General features: G+C 49.3%; 1 protein-coding gene across 5 annotated transcripts; it reads right to left on the bottom strand.

Annotated features, from left to right (window-relative positions):
* Positions 1 to 419: 419 nt before the first annotated feature.
* On the bottom strand, positions 420 to 21425 carry zgc:123010 (uncharacterized protein LOC641500 homolog). 5 transcript variants are annotated; one of them, XM_056291981.1, is made up of 16 exons: positions 21296 to 21425; positions 11648 to 11727; positions 11469 to 11549; positions 11253 to 11309; positions 10953 to 11162; positions 10740 to 10853; positions 9831 to 9876; positions 5428 to 5518; positions 5198 to 5339; positions 4943 to 5047; positions 4682 to 4775; positions 4050 to 4083; positions 3795 to 3869; positions 3483 to 3585; positions 3292 to 3392; positions 420 to 3137 (listed from the first exon to the last, which is right to left on the bottom strand). In XM_056291981.1, the coding sequence occupies exons 1-16, from the start codon at positions 21348 to 21350 to the stop codon at positions 3002 to 3004; spliced, it is 1524 nt and encodes a 507-aa protein (XP_056147956.1). In that variant the 5' UTR covers positions 21351 to 21425; the 3' UTR covers positions 420 to 3001. The 5 variants fall into 5 exon arrangements, with proteins under 5 accessions (XP_056147956.1, XP_056147957.1, XP_056147959.1 ...); XM_056291982.1 differs by having other exon boundaries at positions 420 to 3131; XM_056291984.1 differs by having other exon boundaries at positions 420 to 2477.
* Between the last annotated feature and the right edge of the window lie 5316 nt (positions 21426 to 26741).

Below are 26741 nucleotides of genomic sequence, written 5' to 3'. Positions count from 1 at the left end.
ATATCTGAAAGATTGTTGTATTGTAGTGTTGTTATTCTATGTTAAGTACACTGAGAGCGCCACGAAACCGGAGTCAAATTCCATGTATGTGCAAACCTACATGGCCAACAAACATGATTCTGACTATTTTAATTAAATACAGGCAAATACACATACTTTGTGCTGCCTTTTAGTTGATGGTTTACCATTTACACCATGCGCCTCCATGGGTGCTGCCATTGTTGTGACGTCAGACAACTGCGTCTCCATGAAGTCGAGGTAGCTGGATTTGCCCCGAGTTTACAAGTAGGAACTCTGAGTGGCGTTCCATTGTACTTGTTCTAGTAGGATGTGGGAAATCTCGAATTCTGAGTTGCCTGGAACGCAGCATTAACATTACTACGTTGTGGTCAGAGTAAAAGACAGACAGATGACTAATTCAAATAAATTTATTAAATACAAAAATGACTTTTTGGCAGTGCAGCATAGAATAATTGAAAACACAGTATTTGGTAGAATAAGAAAAAACATTTGTAATGTTTAAGTTAAACCAATTGACAATATAATTACTAAAATACCGTTTTGAACTGGGAGGAAAAAAAAGCCGCTTTACTGAAATCACATGCTAAACGGTTGATGTCCAACTGCAAGAAATGTTTTATCTAATGTTGAAAAGATACACAAGGTGTACTAAAAGATGTTCCGGTGCATGTTAAAAATCAAAAACTTATTTTTGTAAATCTGTATAAACTCTAAAGCACCATAATGAAAAGTTGCCAGCATCAGTCACAATGAGATTGAGAAAGAGACTGGCTCATCAGCTAGTGCTGTCCTAAGACTGTCTTCACCCCCCCCCCAAAAAAAAAGACAAAGATGAAAATAAAGACCCACAGGAAAGCAGAAATGCAGCATGTGACAGTGTTTCTACTAAATTCTCAGGACAAAAAAAAAAAAGGTGGTGTCTCTAAAAATGCCTCGGATATGAACGCTAAATAAAGTAAAATAGAGGGGATGTTGCAAAATGTATACACTTTGAATGTTGCAAAATGTACACATTTTGAATGTTGCAAAATGTGTACATTTTGCAACATCCATAGGGGAGACATAGGGGTTTCTTTGAGAACAAACTACAACGTGTTGTGACATGAAAGAAAGGAAAGCAAAGTATCAGTATAAATAGAAACATAAATAGCTCTCAACTATGCCATGCATAGTTTAGGATAAAGCGTAGTGTGGACTGGACTTAAACAAGGTGCATGTGGCCCTCTGTTCTGGTCTAGTGGAAACTGCAGCCTAAGCCAGCGGGTTTTAATAATGCACTGTCTAGTGTTTCACACCCTATGAAAGAACACTGCTGTTTTTTTCCACTGCAGATAAGGGGCCATTTGTTGAATTATCTTTGGTTCAGTGAAATACTGTTCGAGGTCTCGGGGTCAAAAAATATGATAGTTTGCAAAGAACAGACATTCATTAGGTGAACCATGAAAAAACCATGACCCCCATAGTTTGAATGTTTTTTGTAAGGCATTGTGTCTCACGACAACTATATAAAGTTCACCCCAGCCATGTCAACACTACAAAAAGAAACTATGACAAGTTTTCCCACACAAACACACACACAGTGTGTGTGTGTGTGTGTGTGTGTGTGTGTGTGTGTGTGTGTGTGTGTGTGTTACAGCCAAGATCCCACGCTTTTCCATACAAAGCTCTTTGATGCTTTGGTATGCAAAATGTTGCTCCAATAAAGCTTTCTTACAACTGTAATAACAACTACATTTAAGAAAGCTATAAAGGGGCTTTTCTTCCGTAAATGGTAACATCAGCGAGTGCTCTACTGAGCCTCCCTCGCTCCTCTAAGCCACAGGGCGGAGGGAAGATCCATAGAGACCAATGTAGAAGATTATTAATATTAAGCAAAGGAACATAAACCCAATTTTTTAGTGAATGCTTTCTTCAGTCCTCCAGCTGGGCCTACTGAAAGTCAAAATGGCAGATATGTATCTACGTAACTGCTGTGTAATAACCGTTGAGTAGGCATGAAGAGTGTGTATTCAATTTTGACAAAGGACAACCAAAACCGTAGTTGCAAAAAACGTGAAGAGTGATAACAATAACAATCATAACAACAGATTGAACCCATTTGTCAATACAAGTTTTGTTTTTGTGTTCCCTCTAGAGTCTTGTGTCACTTATTGTTCGCATGTCTTTGTGTGCGATCATATTTACTGTAACGTTGTCCACAGCACAGGCTCCGGGTACCTCTGTGGGGCCCGCTGCAGCCGGCTGGCTGAATGAGAGATCTGGTCTGGCTTTGGGAGGAACTGAAAATTAAAGTCAGTCTCTGCTGGTGGGTCTTTGGTCGGGCGGTATTGGCACGTGAACAAAGAGCGGGACGTAGGCCGAGATGAGAGCTCCAGTCTGAGCCATAAACCTAAAACAGAAGTCGAGGGCTGTGGCGAATCCTCGCCCAGAGCGTCACAGATCCAACACCGAGGACCCTTTGTAAATGAGGCAAAACAGTTGAATTTAAGCAGTTGCTGTAATCCTACATAGATTTAGCAGCCAGTTAAAGTATAAAATAGGTTATCCAACACTGGGGGTCAACTCGTTCCAGTAAGTGAAATCGCAGACTTAAAATAAAAAGATATTCTCATATGTGACTAGTTTGAGTCAGAATTTCTAAAAGGAGTAGGTTTCCCATTAATATCTGAGATTATTTGGCAGATACTCTTTTTTTTTTTTTGCTCCTATCCACAACAGGGCCTTAACAATTTTAACTGACGGCCAGCTCAGCTTCCCCCTTCATCTCGGTGGAGGGGAAATGGCTGTGTGTCTGAGGTTACGCTGTATCCCTTAGAACCCGAATATCGGCTGTGGTCCTATCTTAAAACAGCTCTGGTCCTTTCAATAAGTCTTAATGAGTTCAGTCAAGAGAACGTAGTCTGTTCAGTATCAGTTCCCCTGGCCCGGTCCGTGCTACCCCGTTTCCCACACAACGCTGAGGAAAAAGAGAAAGCTGTCCTCAAGGCTGCCAGGGCTTCCTGTCCTTGCCTTTTTGATCGGGAATGTGTTTGTAGCGACACTTGTCACCAAAATGGCAGCCAGTGGTTCTCCAGAAGTAGCACTCGTCTCCATTGACCGGGCCGCTCCGCCTGTTGCTAGGACATAAGGACGATTATGAGCTCAGTGGGTGATATCCATGTCACGAACACCTCCCAGACATGAGGCACAAGTAAAAACCATCGCAAAACCCAGCTCTACGATTAACAATACTAGAACGAGATTTTATAGGGAGGCCAAAATTCTCCTTACCTAGCAGCAGTTGCCCCAGCCTGCTGTGGTACTGGAAGGACCTTCTGAGTGCGGCGGTCGGGATAGCGCACTACCAGACGTGTGTTCTCAATACTATAACCCTGTGGGGGCGGGGGGGGGGGGCATGGACACAGTTATGAGGGCATAGAACTGCAACAGGGTGAGAGAGGGGAAGTCGTACAGTCACTCACGTTCAGTTTGTCCATGGCACGAGCTGCCATATCGGCGTTCTTGAAGTTGACAAAGGCACAAAATCTCTCGTGTAATACCCTGATGCTGTCTATCTCACCATATCTGCGAAAGAAAGCAGACGCCCGATGTAAAGGTCACGCCAGTTTACCATCACGGCTGAAATGGTAGATTTTCATTTTTAAAAAAAGAGGAAAAAAAAATCTCCGCCATAAAAATGTCAAACCCCAAGTTGTGTTACTCTGAACCGTGATTTGCGTCAGGTCATTTGGTTTGCCGTAACTACAGAAAAATCCAGAGGAACAGGCTCGTACGTTTTAAAAAGGTCCCATAAGAGTTTCTCAGTCAGCTCCGTTGTCACGTTTCCAACCCACAAAGATGGACAAGGGCTTTTGAAAGAGAGAGAGAGAGATGGGATAGAATTTAAAATTACAAAAAAAGAACCTACAAAAGACAACTAAAGTACAAGGTCATCCATAAAGACACGAATGTACGCCACATATCACAAGACCCGTGGGAAGGTCAACCCTCTGACCCCCGACAAACATCAAGTGATAATGGTCACTCACCCCAGGTTGGCTGTGGAGAACTCTTGGCTCCCCACTGCAGGGACACAAAGCATCGGCATTCATGAACTCGAATTAAAAAAATATCTATCCATCCGTCCATCCATTATCCAAACCGCTTATCCTGCTCTCAGGGTCGCGGGATGCTGGAGCCTATCCCAGCAGTCATTGCACGGCAGGCGGGGACACACCCTGGACAGGCCGCCAGGCCATCACAGGGCTGACACACACGCACACATTCACACCTAGGGACAATTTAGTACACCCGATTCAGCTGACCTACATGTCTTTGGACTGTGGGAGGAAACCCACGCAGACATGGGGAGAACATGCAAACTTCACACAAGAGGACGACTCGGGACGACCCCCCCTCCCCCAACGTTGGACTACCCTGGGGTTCGAACCCAGGACCTTCTTGCATAACACAGAAACATCTACAAACTCAAATCGTTGAATTTGCAGAGAACGAGTCACAATATACTGCCTTCTCTGACACGGGAGTATATGCATGCTGTTCTATACATTACTGCTCCCCAGTGTTACAAGTTGGAAATGCAGGCCCTCTTGGCCTTTTTCCCTATAAAATGTGTATGTGTGCGTGCAGAGGTCTGCAGTGTGCGAGTATGAGTTCTTACCCCTGCAAGCCTCAGGACAAGAAGCCAGGACAGCTTGTACTGTGCAGAACTTCTCTAGCAATTGGATGCTTTGTGTTTCCTCAAAACCCATCTCCTAAGCAATGATGCACAGACAGACAAGATTTAAGCGCACACACACAAAATCATTAATGATAACAGTCAAATATCCATTTTAATGACAGTATACAGCAGGTCACAGGTAAAAGAGGACACCTTACAGCAAACTGGTTTGATGGTTGCCTTGTGAGTCGGTGTGTTTACCATTAACTGCAGGACTCTGCAGTTGAACAGCTCATTGACTGCCTCATCACAGTTTTTGTCCAACTTCAGCACTTGCTCCATGGCTTTCTCCGCCTCGCTGTATCTCTACAAATTTGCGTACACGCACCATGAGAGATCACTGATGGTTGATCAATAAGTGAGGTTGAGATTGTGACATTATCCAATATGATCTGTGAGCTTTTTGTTTGTTTAATGCAGTGTTGCATTATCAACACTATCATTGCCAGTGCCTACCTTCATGCCCATGAGAGCACTGCCCTTGCGGAAATGTCCTTTTGGCCAGTCTGGTGCCAGCTGGATAGACCGCTCTGCATCTGCCAGGGCTTGAGGGTATTGCTCCAAGCAGATATAGCAATAGGAACGATTCCCAAAAAACCTAGCGGAAACAATAAAATGGATGATTAAAAGCAGCCTATATCATCCCATATCGTCCCATAAGTATATTGTGAGCATCGTTGATGTACCTGTAATCCTTGGGGTCATATCTAATGGCTTCTGTAAACATGCTGACTGCCAAAGCGTACTGCCCTTCATTTACCAGCTTGATCCCTTTTTCTGTGGGAAAAAAAAAATACATGCCAATGATTTCCTCTGGCAAACAGACAGCCTGAGGCCTCTACTGGCCACACAGCATCTAGGGACGAGCTGTACAAAAGAGAGGGTGTTTAGCTGATTTCGAGGATAGAATACCTCATTGGATGGCGGTTTACACAAGGTTTGCGCTAACCAAGAATTTTGCATCATTTACTGAATTGTAAAAGTGTTGACAGATCATTCCAAATGGCATCTGTCAATTTGACGGGATAGACATACGGAATTTCCGCTTCCGGTGTGGGAAGATGGCGGCGCAAATTCACGTTTGCAGCGGCCTTGCCCAGTACCGGCATGGGAAGATGGCGGCGCAAATTCACGTTTGCGGCAGCCTCACTCAGTACCGTCCATGCAGTGTCTTTGTCCACGTCTGCATCTTAAGATTGTCTTCGTTTGATGGCTGCGAGAGCTGGCACTGGATCGGACGGGAGAATTTGGTCTGCTGCGTCCTGTGGGCCCAAGGACTACAGCCCTGACCGGAGCTGCGCCCGAAGAGAAAACACAGAGGGCGGTCTGACAGGACGCAGAAGCGGGGCAGGCTAAGCTAACTGCTAGCCCATGCAGACCGGCAGTTCCAACAGTCATCCTGGCTGGCATTCGTTCCCTTGGACAGTGATTTTTTTTTTTTTTTTAGTTTAGATACATGTGTCCTTGTAGTTTTTGTATGTGTTTTTGTCTCTGTGTTGCACTGCTGTGGGTTGGGGGAAACGATGTTTTGTTTCATTTGATGTGCAGAAGTACATGAAATGAAACGACATACAAAGTGCTTCTGATTCCCCTTTGTCAGCATTTTGAGAAAACTCTTGACTTCTATTCCGGTCATTTCTTGTGTGGACACAGGGGAGCGGAGTGACTACGGCATGGAGACATTTCCAATTCAAAAGGGTATACATGTAACCAACACTGCTAAAGCATAATCAGATTGTGGTAGACCGGCATGTTCCTGTGTGTGTAAAGGGAGCGCAATCATTTAAAATGCACAGCCAATATGTGCAAACACAAGGTTCCAGTTTTAATTGCCGTTTTTATTTATTTATTTATTTATTTTCATAATTCCACATTTTTAATTACAGCCCTTGTAAAGCTAGTTGTAGTGTTGGCATGAGGCATTATAATCAACACACGCACAAAAGCACAGCAAACTAGAAGTACACTCAGTAGGAGTAGTAATGGCAAAGCACTTCTTTTCACTGTACTGAATCATTAGAATCAGTTCATTCAAAAGATTTATTCAAAAGATTCGCTCACCGAATCGTTCAGTGCTTGACTGGAGCTCCGACTGCGTAAATCCCGCTCGCTAAACTGAAACACGGCCGAAAGCTCAGTTCAGCTCACTAACTAGTGGACTGAACGGTCATTCGTGAAGGACAGGGCAGCGAACTGAGAATTTAGCTGGATGAAGACATCATTTGCAAACTGAAAGCTGCTATAAATAAACAAAGTCCCACCCTGTTACATAAAGCACATATAGTTTCACGACTCCCAATTCCATCCATCCATTACCCAACCGCTTATCCTGCTCTCAGGGTCGCGGGGATGCTGGAGCCTATCCCAGCAGTCACTGGACAGCAGGCAGCGAGACACCCCTGACAGGCTGCCAGTCCATCACAGGGCCAACACACACATTCACACCTAGGGCGTGTCGAAACCCCTGGCGAAACTCCTCACTGTCAGGTGAAAAGAAGCGGCTGGCGACTCCACATGTATCGGAGGAGGCATGTGGTAGTCTGCAGCCCTCCCCGGATCGGCAGAGAGGGCGGAGCAGCGACCGGGACAGCTCGGAAGAGTGGGGTAATTGGCTAAAAATACAACTGGGGAGAAAAAGTTGTTGACTTGACATCCGTAAATGGATCCAGCGTGTCTGTGCCTACGATCACTGTGTACATTCAGTGAAGGACTCACTGGAGCATGCAGCACTTCCTTGCAGTGAAAGGATCTGAGAGTGTCAGGCTCAACCACTTTTTTGTTTCTTTCATATTACGGGTTTCACTACACACTGCAAACAAAGAAAGGTAGTGTGATTTAAAAAAAAAAAGTTCTGGGACTTTCAAATGTAGCCCGAGTGTACCCCTGCACATTCGCTCACAACTGACACAGCTCAACTGAGCCGACCCGAGAAACGAACGGATCGTTTCAGTAAGTGATTCAGTGCATTCAACCCACAAGATTCGTTCTTGTGAACGAATAATTCGTGAATGACGACGCTACAGTAGAGCGCAGATCTCCGCCAAGGCGTATCGCCCCTTCTCCGCCGCTCGGACTTGGCGACAAACCACCCAGTTATCTGGTGCGCCGACTTATGCGAAAAACCAGCTGAGGAGTCAGCTCTCAGTTGTGGTATGACGCAGGTTTTTCAAAGGTTTTGAATCACCGCAACCATGAGAGGCCCTTGAGTCATAACCGTACACAAAAACCAATAGGCTGACAGGCCCAGTAGTGTGAGATGAGCAGTGGACAGACACACACACACACACAGACAGAAAAACCAGGGTTATTCCCACAGAAAGTGAAAGAGTAGAATGGAGATTCCCATTTAAGTCAACATAGCTGGACGGTCAGAGCGGCGGGCATTTTTATTTGAATCGCTGGCACTGCAAAGAATTGTGACCGTTGCAGAGAGGCTAACCCACGGACATGTGTTGTCACCATGACGGCTACCAACAATCACCGTTTTCTTTCTGAACCACTCAAATGACCACGGCAAACTTTTCGATGTCCTTTCTACTCTCACTCAAGTTCTACGGTTTTTCCCGAGTCGATTGAACTGGAAATATGGGAAAAGTTTTTAATATGCAGCGCTCAAGCTAAAATAGCTACCCAATAAAAAGGTTCTGACGGTCGGTCTGGATGTGCAACCTCCTAGGTCAGTGTTTCTCAACCCAGTCCTCAAGGAAGCCCTATCCTGCAGATTTTCATTGTAACCCTGCATAGGTAGCCCTGCTTGTACTTACTCGACCAATCATCTGGCAGCACTTAATTATGCAAGGTGCGCAACATCTGACAAAATTCACTGCTGATTGGTTGAATAACTACAAACAGGTACCTATTCAGGGTTGCAAAGAAAATATGCAGGATAGGGGGTTCCTTGAGGACTGGGTTGAGAAACACTGTCCTAGGTGGACCCTCACATGAATGCAACCGAGTCTGATACGAACTTGCACTTTCCAAAAAGAAAAGGTCTGCTATGCGACCTTTTCGGTCTAACCCTAGCCCCATCTTTATTTTTATAAAATAATAAAGCTGGGTAAACCCTTTACGATCACGCATGCGCGATTCAGATCAACGGTTGACCAACCCAGTATCACGCCAAAGCGTGTAATACACCCGCCGGTCCAACGTGTCAGCGTCACGGTTTGCCTCACCCAGGCGTGAAAAGTACACGCATGTATGAAGGTGCAGTGCCAGCAGGGGGCGATGATCAGGGTTAGGGTTCGACTCTACCGCCAAATGAAACGTAATAAACATGACAACGCTCATAAAATTTTTAAAAATATAGCAGCCGTGTATCGTCATCTTACCTGATGGGGAGGAATTTTGGAAAATGCTGTATGCTTCTTTTCCTCCGTGCGGAGTTGCTGGCATTGAGTTAATCATCGCCCCCTGCTGGCACGGCACCTTCACACACACGTGTGCTTTTCACGCCTGAGCAAGGCAAACCGTGACACCGACACGTTGGACCGATGGGTGTCTTACGCATTTTGGCGTGATACTGGGCTGGGTTGACTCAGATCGGACAGCGACAAGAATATGCAACACTTCCTGTTTTGACTGCAACCTAGAGGAAGTTGTTCTTTTATAACTTTTGCTTTTTTTTTTTATTATCAAAATTCTTTGAATAACTTTTGATCACGTCGCCGCCCGATCTGTGTCAACCGTAGATGCGAGTCCAGTTGACTCAAATTGGGCAGCGACAGAGGGCAACGTTGGCCGAGCGAGCTAGAGAGTGACTGAAGAGAGGGAGCGGTGTTACCGACAACGTTTTTCAAAGGTTTTGAATCTGTGCAACCACGAGAGGTTCTTGATCATACAGGAAAATTTTTTTTTAAGGCTGATAGGCCCAGTAGTATCCGAGACTAGCCACGGACGTGGACACATACACACACCCAAACCCAAATATCTGTAATCATGAAAACAAACATGACAGGTACCAAAAAAAAAAAGACTATTATGCACCATTTTTACAAGCCCGTCTGTCACAGCGATAAATCATGGTTAATTATAGCGCAACCCCTGAGCTTACATCACCTCCTACAAAGCTGTATCCACATCTCCTCACCTGTTAGTGACGCACTTCTCTTGGTCACAGCATCAGATCCATTCATCTGCAACAACATGATTATCGTCATCAGGTTAATGTCACAACCACGCTGCCGTACTCGGCCATCAGAAATCGCTCTTATTATACCCGTCCTCTGCCATGGCTTGCCCTTTGAATAACGCATTGCTTGTGAACAAATGAGTGAGTAGAACTGCACAGTTCTGTTGAGCATGAAAAATAGTGTGAAGGAGTTTCCATTTCTGCTGAAAAGTCTATCCACCCATCCATTATCCGAACCGCTTATCCTGCTCTCAGGGTCGCGGGGATGCTGGAGCCTATCCCAGCAGTCATTGGGCGGCAGGCGGGGAGACACCCTGGACAGGCCGCCAGGCCATTACACAGGGCCCACACACACACACACACACACTCATGCCTAGGGACAATTTAGTACGGCCGATTCTCCTGACCTACATGTCTTTGGACTGTGGGAGGAAACCCACGCAGACACGGGGAGAACATGTAAACTCCACACAAAGGACGACCCAGGGCGACCCCCAAGTTGGACTACCCTGGGGCTCGAACCCAGGACCTTCTCGCTGTGAGGTGACCGTGCTAACCACCGCGCCGCCCACCAAAAAGTCTAGTGCCGTGTATATGTTTTGGTTAATAGCAACTTAAGAATCATATTTCCACAAGCTAGGTAATTCACTGGTCTTCAGTAAGCCTAAACTGTACTGCAGCCTATAGTTGAGCTGAAGTAGGTCAGTGTATATGCAGTCCAACAGCTGTTTCCAATCCCAAACACCCGTCACGTTTGGCCTTGGACCCGCCAGAGTGACCAGCATCTCTGTCATGTCAGCAACGGAGAATGTGGTGCTACATCATTCAGAACCAATCTGCTCAGAATGTCTGTCAGCGTCCGTTCACCTCTCTCCTGGCCTCGTTCTCCTTGTTCTCTTTAGACCTGCGACTCGAGCCTTTGGGTTTGATATGGCTAGCGGCATTAGCAAAGAAGGCACTGCTCACGTCCCACTCTGGCTCCTGAGGGACACAGGGAAACGGACAGCTCTATCCATTAGCGGAGTGACGCAGGCATTAAGACCATTTCTGTCCTAGGTCTCCGTGCTCTCAGGCTCTTACCTCTTCACTGGGCCCGTCTTGGGGCTGGTGAACCTCCTTCATCTCTGAAGAAGCCATGGCGGGGACAGGGGGGCACTTGTGCGGGGTGAGCGGTTTCTCTGCGCTTTCCTCCTCTTTTGGCTCGTTCCTCTCCTCTTCGCCGGCGACCTCCGCTTCCGACTCGCTCTCCTCCAAGTCGGACTCGCCGCCACCGTCCTCGTCTTCATCCTCCTGACGTGTACAAGTACATAAGCGTGAGCAGTTTGAAAGTAAAAGCAGACGCAGAACTTATGGCCCCGTGGCGTAATCAAATTGCCGTACCTGCTCAGCACTCTCGCTCTGCTTCACCTGCTCCTGCTTCCGTCGCTCCCGGCGGCGCTGTAACGCGATGCGGGATTTTTACACACCAGGGGAAAACGTGGCTTGTAAAGTCACGCAAAGCATTTGATTTTTTCAATTTACGAGGGACATTTTCTGGTGCCTGTGTGCACGGATGTTACGGAGGTACAGGTGTAGAGGCAGAGTGCGTGTGCTCACCTTCCTCTTGGCTCGACGCCGCTCTGCTCGCCGTTTGACCTTTTCCTCCTCACTCAGACCCTCCTCTCCGGTAATTGTGTCCTGTCGAAACACACACACACACACACACACACACATACTTACACTTTTTACTCTTCCAGCAGCAAATATGCCCCGTCAGTCAGGTGCAATATGTTTACCTGTGAAACAGAGGTATCAGTGGGGTCAATGGTCGCTGCGCCACAGTCCATCTGCTGCTCCTCCTGTTGGACAGCGGGGCCTGTAGGGAATAAACAACACATATGCCTTATACATCATCATCATAACTTCCTTAGCACTCCACTGTCTACACTGTAAGCTGCCCATTTCTGGGGACCACATATGCAGTCGGTGGCAACGTCTCCTCACAAGATGGGACTCGGTTACCCTCTAGTCTTCACCAGATACAGGGCAGACTGAGGGTACTGTGAGCCAACCAGGTGTTGGGAACTTTGCACTAGAGTTAAAAATCGATAAATCGGCGCACGATTTATCGGTCAGCTTATCGGTATCAGCCAACAATTGTTTAAAATGTGTTATCGGCATAAGGGCAGATACAGTGGAAGCTGCTTAAGGTGATCACATTCATCCAAGCCCATGTTATCACTATAAGTGGTTGATCACTTTTAGCAAAGTCAAGGGTTTTTGTTGTTCGTTCTTGATTTTTCGGACAACCACCTAATTGACATATCCATCCATCCATTATCCAAACCGCTTATCCTGCTCTCATCCATCCATCCATCCATTATCCAAACCGCTTATCCTGCTCTCATCCATCCATCCATCCATTATCCAAACCGCTTATCCTGCTCTCATCCATCCATCCATCCATTATCCAAACCGCTTATCCTGCTCTCATCCATCCATCCATCCATTATCCAAACCGCTTATCCTGCTCTCAGGGTCGCGTGGATGCTGCAGCCTATCCCAGCAGTCAGTGGGCGGCAGGCGGGGAGACACCCTTGACAGGCCATCACAGGGCTCTCTCTCTCTCTCTCTCTCACACACACACACACACACACACACACACACACACACACACACACACACACACACACACACACACACACACACACACACACCTTAGGGACGATTTAGTACGGCCGATTCACCTGACCTACAGGTCTTTGGACTGTGGGGGGAAACCGGAGCACCCGGCTGAAACCCACGCAGACACGGGGAGAACATGCAAACTCCACACAGACGATGAAACCGGGACGACCCCCTGAGGTTGGACTCCCCCTGGGCTCGAACCCAGGACCTTCTTGCTGTGAGGCGACCGCGCTAACCACTGTGCCGACTGTGCCGCCCTACTTGACATATACACTTATTAAATATATAGCCTAATGAAACAGACAACTTCTCAATCTTAGTAGACAGTAGCCTACTGTCAGCTATTGTACCATCAAAAGATATCAGCCGTAGGGGCCGACCGATAATCAGCATTTTCACGATTATCGGATTTATCAAATTGCTGATAAAATTTTAAAATGCGCTGCTTTGGCTCTGATGCAGCTACCCCTCTGTCTGTAGTCACCACCCTGTGGTCTCAAGCCCACAGCACTATCCCCACTATGACAGGCTATTATAATAGCCTATCGGATGGTGCTACAAATAGCCTGACATGTAAACCAATAAACACTGAAGGCTACAGTGCCACAGGCGGGCACACAGTAACGCATTTGCAGACCGGAGCACCTGTGGTGAGCGAGTGGAGGTGCGTTTCTGAGGTAAGGCAGCAGATACGCGGAAGCCGCAAAAACACCACAATCTTATGATCTATTTCTACGGTGGCCAAGAATGTGCCACGGAGAGCCATGCAGGTTTTCATTCCAACCCGACTCCACACCAGGTGACTTCACTGATACGGTCTTCCTCTTTGGTTGAAGGGTTGCTAATCAGTGAAATCACCTGGTGTGGAGTCCGGCTGGAATGAAAACCCGCATACACGTGGCTCTCCATGGCACATTGTTAGCCAGCCCTGGTCTATTTCTATGACGACAGGCATGCCCAGTTTCCCAGCTACACCACTGGAAATGCCAGAATAATGCACTTTGTTGCAGCGATATACAGTAAACCGTTACGAAACGAGGGCGGCACGGTGGCGCAGTAGTTAGCACAGTCGCCTCCCAGCAAGAAGGTGCCACATACCCACATCCGGCTTCCCACCCAGACATGGCCATTTGTGTCTGTAGGGATGCTTGACCAAGCCGGAGGTAACACGGGGATTTGAACCGGCGATCCCCGTGTTGGTCGGCAACGGAACGCAACAGTCGCTTGAGTCACTCAAGCCGAGGAGTACCTGGCTGCAGAACGGTGCAGGGTTCAACGTCGAACGTTCAACCCCACCCACCCACCCCTAACCCCAACACTTTTTAACCCCACCCACCCATCCCTAACCCCCTTTAAAAGGAACCAAAAAAAAGGGGGGGGTACCAGTCATGATAGGCAGTGTTAATACTAATATCGGGAACGGCCCTGAAAAAAACGTATCGGTGGACCCCGAATCAGCCGCTTCAAACAAGAACTTAAAATGGACTGCAGGTTATATCAACATCACCTCGCATCGTCTGAAGCACATTTCTCATGACGGTGAGCCGAGTCAAGTAAGCCTATACGCCACTTCAGGATATCTGGGGGTTTCGGGGGCCGATCAGAGCAGAGGCAGTGCCACTCCGTACCGTACCTTTGTTTAAACACTTTGTGAATTTCAAATGTATGAAAAAAACAAAATGATCACAATAAGCAGATTGAACAAACAGTAGTAGCATAGGAGGGACTCTATCTGATGACCATTGTCCCCCCTCCCCCTTCCTTTTTCTCCCCAATTGTACTTGGCCAATTACCCCACTCGTCACGAGCTGTCCCGGTCACTGCTCCACCCCCTCTGCCGATCCGGGGAGGGCTGCAGACCACCACGTGCCTCCTCCGATACATGTGGAGTCACCAGCCGCTTCTTTTCACCTGACAGTGAGGAGTTTCACCAGGGGGGACGTAGCGCGTGGGAGGATCACGCTATTCCCCCCAGTCCCCCCCCCCGAAAAGGCGCCCCAACTGACCAGAGGAGGCGCTAGTGCGGCGACCAGGACACATACCCGCATCTGGCTTCCCACCCGCAGACACGGCCGATTGTGTCTGTAGGGATGCCCGACCAAGCCGGGGGTAACAGGGGGATTCGAACCGTCGGTTCCCATGTTGGTAAGCAACGGAATAGACCGCCGCGCCACCCGACGACTGATTTCTATCGTATTAAAATTATGCCGGATACGTCGTACCAACATGGCGACATTATTTGAGCCACCACCGCCAATAGCTGCAGGTCACGCCACAGCCTACAAAGAAACGTAGGCCCTTTTCCCTTTCACAACACAATGTTTTCATTTGCGGCGATCAGACGTTTAACAGGGAAGACTTCATTCTTCTGTTGCAGAACAAATGTAAGAGCACAGGTGTTTGAAAATGTTATGCCCAAATAAATATTACGTCTTCTCCATGTAAGCTGAAGCGAGTATGAGTGGTCCATGTCAGCTGACAGGTATGTTAGTGTCTGTTATGCAACACGGTGTAGTTGTTGACACAGCTTTTCAGTATGTAAATTCCTTTTTCACAGTGCGGCGAGGGAAGAAGAATTCACTTAATTATCCTTTTTCAACTGGAGGAAGAAATATGAAAACCGACTGGAAAAACTTAGATAAACGGTATCTAGCAACTGGTTAATAACAATGTGCTGCTATTAGCACACAACCACACCTGAACACATGCCTCGGCAGTCTCAAAGGACTGGCGGTGTTACCTGGTAGGTACCCGCAGTTGCTCAACAAACTGAATCCATTAGACGAGAGGAATTCCCTCAATTAATTATTCGAATAATTCTGCTATTGCAACAATATCCCAGAGGCCAATACTGCCAACCCTCACACGGGGGCACCAGAAGACGTGGGTGCAACAGGGTTCTCAAACCAGTCTCAGAAAAATCACTCTGCTTTGATGGACCGGCGGCCTGTCCAGCGTGTCTCCCCACCTGCCGCCCAGTGACCGCTGGGATAGGCTCCAGCATCCTCGCGACCCCGGTCGGGACAAGCGGCTTGGAGAACGGATAAATGGAAGTGGAAGCGATCTGTGCTCATCTCCTTCGGAGAATGCAGACACTTGGAAAAAGTGTGGTGTTTAGTAACGCGGCAAGTGTTTATCAGACACGGGCATCTACACTAAACAGTAAACCTACAGGTGAAGAGCTGAGACACGTGGCGGTATTGCAATGAAACTGAAAGTTCACCGTGGAAGTTATCAGTTATCTGCCAAAATTACAATATCGTGTGTCCTTGATTAGAGCCATCATCATTTCATGATGCATTATGTCCCCACTGCCGCCAACCGGCATTGGTGGAGAGAGGTGACTTAATATGACAGGTCGCGCCCACTTCCAAAAAAACAGAACCAAGAGTATGTTCTTGTCCGTTTCTGAGAGACAAGAATGACTGCCAGACTTGGCTGGTGTTGGCTGGTGTTCCCTTGACCCCCCCCCCCAAAAAAAGAGGAACAAGACAGGAGACTAGTTCCTGTGATTCGAAGAGAAGCAGAGACGAGATGTCAGTGTGTACGAAACCTAAAACCAGGTCGAGGAAATACTGCAATTTTAACACAAGTGATAAATTTCTGTAATCTTTCGAGAGGCGACACAACTGGCGCCTCTTCTTTCGCCTCCACTCGCAGTACTTACTCTGCAGTGCCTCCCGACCTAAGAAATCACTCACAAAGAGAAACACCCCAGCTCATAAATAGTGCACCAAAAAGTGCAGTTCCAAGAACAAACTGTGCCAACAAAGAGCTTATCCTTGGAGGGAAACATGCGCTGAGGTCAATAACACCAGATAGGCCTAATCCCGGGGCTATTGTTCGATACAGAAACACTGTACCCTGGTCTGTTCTCCAGCGCAAAAGCAGTCATACTGACTACAGCTTGTCAGACAGGATGCTACATCCAAAGTATGTTTTTTTCCTCTTGCCCACGAGCAGTATTAAACTTTATGTAATTTTTTTTTTGTAAACTGGACATCTCCATATTTGATCTTCACCAGCAAACTGTGGTCTCCAAAGAACGGCAAACAACGGTAATATTATTCACTTCCCGGTCAACGGCAAAATTAGGAGTCCTCTCTTCTTTCTCTTATTTGAGGAGAAGGGCCATCGCCTCTGATGAATGAATGGCAAAATCCTCAACGAAAACGGGCGGGGAGGGAAATTCATCAGCTAATGATTCGCCGTAAACTTCCAAACAGAAGGCTAGAACATAAAATAAACACCCACGCAGAAAAAACAAAACTGGTTAGATCACATCGGCCCTGACTCAGTGCCATGTCTTTGGTTTAAAAAGGGGATGTTTACTCTGCCAATTTTCCACTGCTGTAGATCTTACACGCAGCTTGTCCCTCATTCATGGCTGTGTCGGAGCGACGCCAACGGCTGAATATGGACACGGAGAACAACCGCTGCTCTCAAGGAGGATGAGCGGTGGGGTGGGGCAGGGCGAGTGGGGTGGGGGGGTTCCACAAAGGGAGGGAGGTGGAAACAGAACCAAAATCCTGGGGTTGATTTAGCCTCATCGGTAGAAGTGGAAACGAAAGAGGGCCAACCAGGCCAGGCCTCACGGTGTCAGATTTCCATCTGGTTCAGAGATTTCCATGTAAAGCACATTGCACCACAGCCACTGTATCAAACCTGCTGTATAAATAACATTTGGCTGAGTGCACGACTGACCGATTTACTGCGTGATAATATTCATACGTTACCTTTGATTATCTATCATAACAGTGACAGGGTAATCCCGTCTCTCTTCCTGCTTGATGCAATATCCCTGTGAAAGCAGCGTCTATGGCTTTCCATGCTACCCTCCCCTGCAAATCACGACACATGAAGCAGGCTATCTACACGCCATGCGGAAACAGAAGTGGTGTCCGCTTTAACGCCGAGCGGGCTTTCATATTGCCGTGAATCTTAAAACACCACACAAAATTTCAGCAAACCAACATGAGAGTTGATGCAAGTAAAAGCAAAGTCGTGAAAAATATACAAACGTGTGTTGATGGTGATGGTGTTTAAGGAAATTATGAATACTGGATCTACGGAAAGTAAGTGAGGTTTTACAAAAATACAGAAATCGGTGTACGCGGAAATGGATAGGTGTGCTGGCACAACTTCGCCCACTCTGCAAGACGCATGGAAACGGCGAACAACTACGGAGTGATTAAATTCCGGCTACCCTCGCTGTGCTGAGAACACCACTTTATTCAGGAAAACCAACACCAACAAATACCCGACGAGGGCCACAGGCCGAAACATGTCGGTTTTCTCCAATAAATTGTATACCCCAGCGCTGCAAGAGTAGCTGTGATCTATTGCCGCCTCGCAGCGACAACAAATTTACAACTGCAAGGCATATCAAATCGTGTCTCGACAGAAAATATATAGGTCTTGATTCAGTATCGATTAATTGCCTTCCTCGTTCATCAAGCAAATATACAAAACACAAACAGCATCAAGACAATGAAAATAACTTGGTTGCAGCTATAGTCTCTACTATACACATACACAGTATTCACATTAAACTGTAATTCACATTTCAAATGCATGGAAGACACAAACTGCATAAACCATGCTGGTTGCATAGCATAATTCTGACAAAAGGCCTTGATACAGAACTTTTGCAAAGACCTACCACCCCCCCCCCTCCACACACATCTACATGTGCACACACAACCCAATTTCATTTAAGGAATGGGGAACTATGTCTTACTTGGTCTTGGGTAATTTCCTTGTGCCATGTTTGATGATGTCTTAAACCATATATGTAAGTGGAAGGAATTTCAGCAGTCTGCCTGTCTGACTCCCTTGGGCGAGGCGCAGTCCCCAGCAACTATTTTTTCTTTTTTGACAACTTCATCACAATAGAAAGTGATTTTAACAAGTGAGCTAGCCAAGATTGGTGGTCATATAGTTTCTGTATCCCCTTTAATAGAGACCCAATGTTAGCTCATCCCACAGAAATGTAAAATATAGCAACGTAGCACACATATTGTATTGGTGCTTGAATCAATGCCTTTATGCATGCTCAATAATCCGGGTGAGGAAATCATAAAGGTGAACCAGTTCACCTGGACACAATGTTTGAGAGAAACGTTTCATCGCTCATCTAAGTGACCTCTTCAGTCTCAACTGACCGCAGGTATCCCCACCCTTACAAACAATACAGTGGCATAATGACCGTAAACAATCGGTTTCATATGCAAATGATCATGAGCATTAACTAGCGTTACAATGGCCATGTGTACTATTCACAGAAGATTTGGGAATAGCTGCCATCACAGCATTGTAAGATGGTGACAGATATACTCTTAGCCCCCCCCCCCTCACTTCAGGGATGGTCGTTCCCTCTTCACATGGGTGGCCTCTTTGACTCCCCACCCAAACCAGTCTTTCTCCCTATCAAGGATGCACACATCCTTGATAGGGAGGATCAAACACAGGGAGGATCAAAGATCAACGATGTGCACATCCTTGAAAGGGAGGATCAAAGATCAACAATGTGCACATCCTTGATAGGGAGGATCAAACACAGGGAGGATCAAAGATCAACGATGTGCACATCCTTGAAAGGGAGGATCAAAGATCAACAATGTGCACATCCTTGATAGGGAGGATCAAACACAGGGAGGATCAAAGATCAACGATGTGCACATCCTTGAAAGGGAGGATCAAAGATCAACTATGTGCACATCCTTGATAGGGAGGATCAAACACAGGGAGGATCAAACATCAACGATATGCACATCCTTGATAGGGAGGATCAAACGGAGGATCAAACATCAACGATGTGCACATTCTTGATAGGGAGGAACAAACACAGGGAGGATCAAACATCAAGGACGTGCGCATCATTGATAGGGAGGATCACCGGGAGGATCAAACATCAAGGACGTGCGCATCATTGATAGGGAGGATCACCGGGAGGATCAAACATCAAGGATGTGCACATCCTTGATGTTTCTGTGCTTTAGTTGACAATGCTACTTTAATTTTTCTTACATCTGCTTCAACCCAAACCTGGAACAATGAAGAAAAAATGTAAATCGTGTTATATAATCAACACAAAATGTCTTTCAGGAAGGATTTGTGACTGTTTGCTATAGCCTCAGTATGGTACCATGTCACTTATGGGCAAATCACATCACATCCCTTCGTATAGCAAAGTTTAAGGCTGCAAATTACAAATTTCTCGCACGACTTCCTGTCTGCATGACACAGAGCAGCAAGGGTTTGACGAATTACCTTGTGAACACAGTTGTTGGATTTGCCACGGCCTTTTTTTGGGGGGGAGTGGTTGATGTAAATCTGTTAAATACATCCGCACGCCTACTCTTGTCCTCTTGGCACCTAATGCATGTCTATCCATCCCGGAGGAGGGATCCCTCATTTGTGACGCGCTTCCTGAGGCTTCTCCAATTTTCATTTCCCTGGCGAGTTTTTGTGTGGAGTCATTCCTCATCTGAATCCGGGGCAGGGATGGGCGACACGATCCAGAAAGGGGCAGGGGCCGGTGCAGGTCTTTGTACCAACCAAGCAGTTACACACCCGAGTCTATAAATCAAGGTCCTTCGCAAAAACTATTGGTTGGCTAATAGAATCAGGTGTTTAACTGCTTGGTTGTGGGGTGGGTGGTTGTGGGGGGGGGGGGACCTGGTGGGTGGGTGGGGGGGGGAGACCTGCACCCACACCGGCCCTCTCTGGATCACGTTGCCCATCCCTGATCCAGGGGTATGGCACATGGCTCCCATTTCAAAAATTTTTTTTCCCTCTGTTGGCGAACGTAATGCGGTGTAAATTCCACTGGGCCTGATCGGTGAGTTGGGGCCATACGGTAAAGAAAAACCGGACATGGCTTGACCCGAGCTGAATAGGAGGAGGGAAAAAAAAACAGAAACGCTGTGATCAGTTCACTTCGGCCCATCTGGAACGGTGCGCGTGAGCGTGCATCCTTGCAGGAGCCACATGTCCCACAGACGCAGCACGGACATAAACAAAACACCTCCGGGGCGGTAATGCCGGGCCCATTTGGACCCACGACTCGGGCTCCCTGACAAACTCGCGTGTAACACCGGGGGGCAGGGGGGGGTGGGGGTGGGGGGACGCCTGGTACGAGAGTGCGTTTTGCTGCACTGTCATCACACCGACGTGCAGTAAGGAAGGCAGCATCATTATTCCGACATTTCCCACCGCCTCCTTCCCAGTGCTGGGAGGGGAAAGGACGTTTCGTACCAAAACAAGCTTATTAGTTGTGTGTGTGTGTGTGTGTCGTCCCCCCCCCCCTTAAATATTACACCACGTAAGCTTAGAAACGTGAACTTGCGTTACTCTCGGCGTGAGCTTGTGCGGCAGTACCGCAGCCCGGCTTTGTATCCAACCTCATTAGCCCGACCGGGCGAACTTCGTAAGCGCTACGAAGCTAGGTGCAACTTCCCGACAACCGCGGTACCGAGTCGGGGTTCGCCGTTTGACCCGCACTCAGCGCGACGTTTCCACGAGTCGGTGGGACGTTTTCACAAAAGAACCCCAGTAAAGGTCCGGTATCAAACAGCGAAACGTGTGGTTATCCCGGTTCGGCTAATGGGACGGTTGTTCTTGAGCAGCCGATTGGCTCTCGCTCCCTGCGGGCGCGGACAGAAAAAGTTTTGACAAGTTTGGTTTCAAAAAAAAAAAGAAAGAAAAAAAGAGAAGAAGAAAAAGAAGCCCCCCCCCCCCGGAAAGTTCCTTACCGTTCCCGAATCCAAAGAGCCTGCACAACCTGGCGAACCTCATTAGCGCAACCATCGGGCATAGTTGTCCAAATCAAATCCGGATTGAAAACAGGGCTGGATTTACAACGGACACGTTCCGAGTTCCGAGTCGCGCCTGCGGGCGAGCCTCGGCGCTTTAGTACGCTTCCGGAGCGTCACGCGTCAGACTCGGATCCGCCTCCCCCGGCGTCTTAAAGAGACAGTGACCTTTTTAAGAGACTCTTTTTTTTGGAGCCGCGAACGTTGCTGTAGGCCCGGGATGGCGGTCCGGCCATCCAGTAATCCCTCCATCCGTTATCTGAACCGCTTATCCGGCCCTCGGGGTCGCGGGGATGCTGGAGCCTATTCCAGCAGGCATCGGGCGCCGGGCGGGGAGGCACCCTGGACACAGGCCGCCAGGCCATCACACACACACACACAAACACTTTAGGAACAATTTAGTACGGCCAATTCAACCGACTTAGATGGCAGTTCAACCAAAAACGGTGTTTTTTTTATTCAGCATCAGAAATACAAAATACATAACAGTAAAAGGAATAACAGATATACAGCGGCCAGGGGTTACAGACATGTCAGTTTTACCTTTCAGAATACTCGTGGCAGTTATCATACTGTGCATAACTGTAGTCCACTGACTTCCGGTTTCTGCTGCACCAGTTTCCTGTTTGTTGGCCTGCGCTAGCTTCGCGATGGCTGCAAGATTGACCGTGGCTAAATGTCAACGACACGCACAAAACTGCCGGCGAACTTTCACCTGCATCTACCACTTTCAAGTTGTACGTGTCAAGTTACGTCCACAATTCCGTCCGCTCATCCTCAGAATTGTGGGCGTAACTTGAAACTTTGCTGGTAGTTGCAGGGGAAAGTTTGTCGATAATTCTGTGCATGTCGTCGACATTTATCCATGGTAAATCTTGAAGGCGTCCTGAAAAAGTATGCCGTTGTCAATAGCGCGCGTTAACAAACCGGAAACAGGTATGACCGCCGCAGTAGAAACCGGATGTCAGTGGACTACAGTTATGCACAAAGCCGATTAGCGCCTTCGAAGCACCGGCGACAAACACCTCTTCCGTTTTCTTTGCCACATTTTTTCCTCTTCCCACTGGAGGTCGACATAACTTGCTAAAGTTTTATTAAAAGTTCAGAAAAATAACTAATTAACAAACGATTCAGTGTTGTTTCGGATATATATATATATATATATATATATATATAGTAGGCCGTACAAAAGCCGCTTTCACATGTCAATGCCGGATTGGATAGTTGCACTCGAAATCAAGATAGTTCACAGCGCCATCTTGGATTTGTCCCAGACTTTGAGACGTGTGAGAATCCCAACCAAAAACAGATGAGGGTGACAAACCATGCTCTCTTACTTCCGGGGGGAGGGCCGGCCCCCCCTTTTTCTCCCCAGTTGTACTTGGCCAATGACCCTACTGTTTGGGTTTGCGGAAGACCCCAAGCGCACGACACCAGGCAGAGATGGGGTTAGCCGAAACTGGCGTACTTCATTACTAGCTCATACAACGATCAACACAGGAGGGCAATGAGCGACTAAGAAAACAGGAAGTCCAAGAAAAAAAAAACTCCCGGGTAATCCAAACTGGGAATACGGCAGGATACTTCCACAGGGAAACTTCACAAAGAAAACAGTAAACCAAGGGCTGAGATAAACTCGGAGAGAAATGCACCGGGAGGGAAGAGTAACCACTCCTGCGAGGAGGTTACGGCACGAACTGACAACGGGCGCTGGGAGACCAGCAAACTTAAACCCAGCCCTGACGACTAAGCCCGGCCCTGACGAGCTGATTGGCTGCCGGCGCGGGGTGGGCGGGCCACGGCGCGGGGTGGGGTGGACGAGCCGGAACAGTACCCCCCCCTCCACGGGAGCCACCAGGCGACTACCCCGGCTTGTCGGGATGGGAACGATGAAACTCAGTGAGAAGCCCAGGGTCCAGGATGAGCTGGCGGGAGACCCAGCTACGTTCCTCCGGACCGTAGCCTTCCCAGTCCACCAAACTGGAACCCCCGTCCTCGGCGCCGGACGTCCAGTAGCCGGTGGACCTTCCACTGAGGGTGCCCATCCACGATCTCAGGGGGAGGCAGAGCTGGGGCCGGAGGCATCAGAGGACTGTGGGAGATAGGCTTAACCCGAGACACATGAAAAACAGGATGGATCTTAAAGGAAGCCGGAAGCTTCAGACTCACCGCCGCGGGACCGAGCACCTTCCTGATCTCAAAGGGCCCGACAAACCGGGGGTTCAGCTTCTTCGCGGTGGACTGAAGCGGGAGGTCCTTCGAGGACAGCCACACCCTTGGCCTGGTTGGTACGTAGGCGCTGCGGACCGGCGTCGGTTGGTTCCTGTTGAGTAGTACCGTTAGCATGAAAAGAGCAGACGGACAACGCAAGGTGTAGTTTCAACTTCCTTTACTCGGAACTCTTCTTCAGGGACATGCACATATCAACACGTACAGTCTGTAGTGCTAGGCGCTACTGCCACCTACTGGAATGATAAGGCATGTAAGACAATACCACAGCTCCCCGACTGGCGCTCAGCTGCCCGGAGCACAGCAGCTCTGGTCACCTCCCAGACGCGACGACACCGGTTCAGATGGGCCTGCACGGAGGGAACTGCCACTTCCAACTCCTGCGCAGCAAAGAGAGGCGGCTGGTAGCCCAGGGACACCTCAAAAGGTGTGAAGCCGATGGCAGAGCTGACCAGGGAGTTGATGGCATACTCGACCCAGGGGAGGAACCGGCTCCAGGAGCTGGGCTTCTTGGCGGCCACACACCGGAGGGCAGACTCCACGCTCTGGTTCATCCTCTCCGTCTGCCCGTTAGTCTGTGGGTGATAGAAGAGAGACTAACAGAGGCACCCAACCCCTTACAAAAAGCCCGCCATACCTGGGAGACGAACTGGGGCCCTCGGTCCAAGACGACGTCCAGGGGAAGGCCGTGGAGACGGAACACGTGGCTCGTCAGGAGGTCCACCGTCTCAGAAGCCGATGGGAGTTTGGGGAGGGCCGCCAGGTGCACTCCCTTACTGAAGCGGTCCACCACTGCCAGGATCACAGTGTTATCCTGGGCGGGAGGCAGTCCGGGGACAAAATCCAACGCCACATGGGACCAGGGCCGGCTTGGAGTTGGGAGGGGCTGCAGCAGACCCGCGGGTGCCTGGTGAGAGGCCTTGCTGCGAGCACAGACGGAGCAGGCCTTTACAAAGTCCCTGATGTCGTTCCTCATGGTGGGCCACCGGAAACGCCGAGCCAGGAAGGTGAAGGTGCGGTGGACACCCAGGTGGCAAGCAAACTGACTGGCATGGACCCACTGAAGTACCCGGGACCGGACTGAGTCCAGGACGAATAGACGGCGTGGAGGCACGTGGCTCAGGGCGGGATGGGAGCGCAACGCTTGCCTGACCACGGTCTCGATGCCCCAGGTAACCACGCCAACCACCCTGGCCTCAGGAAGGATGGGAGCCGGCTCCTCTGTAGCTGGCTCCCTCCTCCGGTGTTGTCGGGACAGGGAGTCTGCCTTCGTGTTGCGGGACCCGAGGCGATAAGTCAGCGTGAAGTCAAACCGACTGAGGAAGCTGGCCCACCATGCCTGCCGTCCATTGAGACGCTTGGTTGCTCGGATGAACGTCAAGTTCTTATGATCAGTCCAGATGGTGAACGGCTGTTCCAACCCCTCCAGCCAATGGCACCACTCCTCCAGAGCAGCCACCACTGCCAGCAGCTCCCGGTTCCCGACATCGTAGTTCTCCTCGGCGGGGAGGAACCGGCGAGAGAAGAAGGCGCATGGATGGACCTTCTGGTCAGACGCTGACCGCTGGGAGAGGACAGCCCCCAACCCGGTGTCCGAAGCGTCCACCTCCACGATGTACTGCCTCTTGGGGTCGGGGTGGAGCAGGACCGGGGTGCTGGTGAACCTCTCCTTGTGGGACTGGAACGCAGAGCGGGCAGCCGGGGACCAGATGAACGGCTGGGAGGGGGAGGTCAGCCTGTTGAGAGGTTCTGCCACGCAGCTGTAGTTCCTGATGAACCTCCTATGGAAGTTCGCAAACCCGAGGAAGCTCTGTAATTCCTTCCGGGATGTGGGATCGGGCCAGTCCACCACAGCCTGGATCTTGCGGGGGTCGGCCCGGGTCTGTCCCCTCTCAACGTCAAAGCCCAGGTAGTCAACGGAAGGGGAATGGAACCGGCACTTCTCTGCCTTGACGAAGAGCCGGTTCCGGAGGAGACGTTCGAGTACCCGGCGGACATGCTGGACATGTTCCTCGAGGGTCCTGGAGAAGATGAGGATGTCATCGAGGTAGACCACAACAAACTCATCGAGCATGTCGCGGAGAATGTCATTCATGAGAGCCTGGAATACCGTCGGGGCGGTGGTGAGGCCGAACGGCATGACCAGGTACTCATAATGACCCTGGGGCGTCTTAAAGGCTGAATTCCACTCGTCCCCCTTCCGGATCCGGACCAGATGATAGGCACACCGGAGGTCCAGCTTAGTGAAGACAGTAGCCCGGGTGAGGGGCTCAAGGGTGGAACTCATGAGGGGAAGGGGGTACTTGTTCTTGATGGTTATCTCATTGAGTTGGCGATAGTCAATGCAGGGTCGGAGGCCCCCGTCCTTCTTCTTCACGAAAAAGAATCTAGCTGCCACCTGGGAGGACGAGGGCCGAATGAGCCCCGCTGCCAAGGACTCGGAGATGTACTCGTCCATCGCAGCCTTCTCGGGGATGGTCAGACTGTACAGACGACTGCTGGGAAGGGGTGCCCCAGAGTGGAGGTCGATAGCACAGTCATAAGGCCGATGAGGAGGAAGAGATTGGGCCCGGGTCTTGCTGAAAACCTCACCTAGCTCATGGTACTCGGGGGGAACTGAGGAGAGGTCGGGAGGCGGGGCACTAGGGGCACGTCGGAGGGACGGGCCGGGAGCAGCCTGGAGGCATTGGGCATGACAGGAGGAGCTCCACTCCATGATGGTACCGGAGGCCCAGGCGATGTGTGGCTCATGCTGCACGAACCAGGGGCGCCCTATAGGATCACAGGGACTAACGGGGACTGGATGATGAAGAACCGAAGTCTCTCCACATGGTTCCTTGCTATGGTGAGAGAGACAGGGTGGGTGCGTTGGGTGACGCTGGCCAGGCAGCGCTCGTCCAGCGCGAAGGCCTCCATGGGCTTCTCCAGCGTCTCTAGCGGGATGTTAGCCTGGGCAGCAAAATCTGAGTCCAGGAAACACTCGTCAGCTCCTGAGTCGAGGAGTGCACCCACCGTGAGCCGCTGGTCAGCCCAGGCCAGGGTAACGCTAACCAGATGGTTCTGTGGGGCAGGGCGGCGGGAACAGGAAAGGCGGCTCACTAGGAGCTCCCGGGGCCCCAGTGAGCCTAGTCTTTTGGCCGAGTGGGGCAACCGCTTG

The sequence above is a fragment of the Lampris incognitus genome, chromosome 13 (genome assembly GCF_029633865.1).
Source record: "Lampris incognitus isolate fLamInc1 chromosome 13, fLamInc1.hap2, whole genome shotgun sequence".
In the NCBI taxonomy this organism is placed as follows: domain Eukaryota; kingdom Metazoa; phylum Chordata; class Actinopteri; order Lampriformes; family Lampridae; genus Lampris; species Lampris incognitus.
The sequence above is the reverse complement of the archived record's forward strand: the minus strand, read 5'-3'. Positions and strand labels throughout refer to the sequence as shown.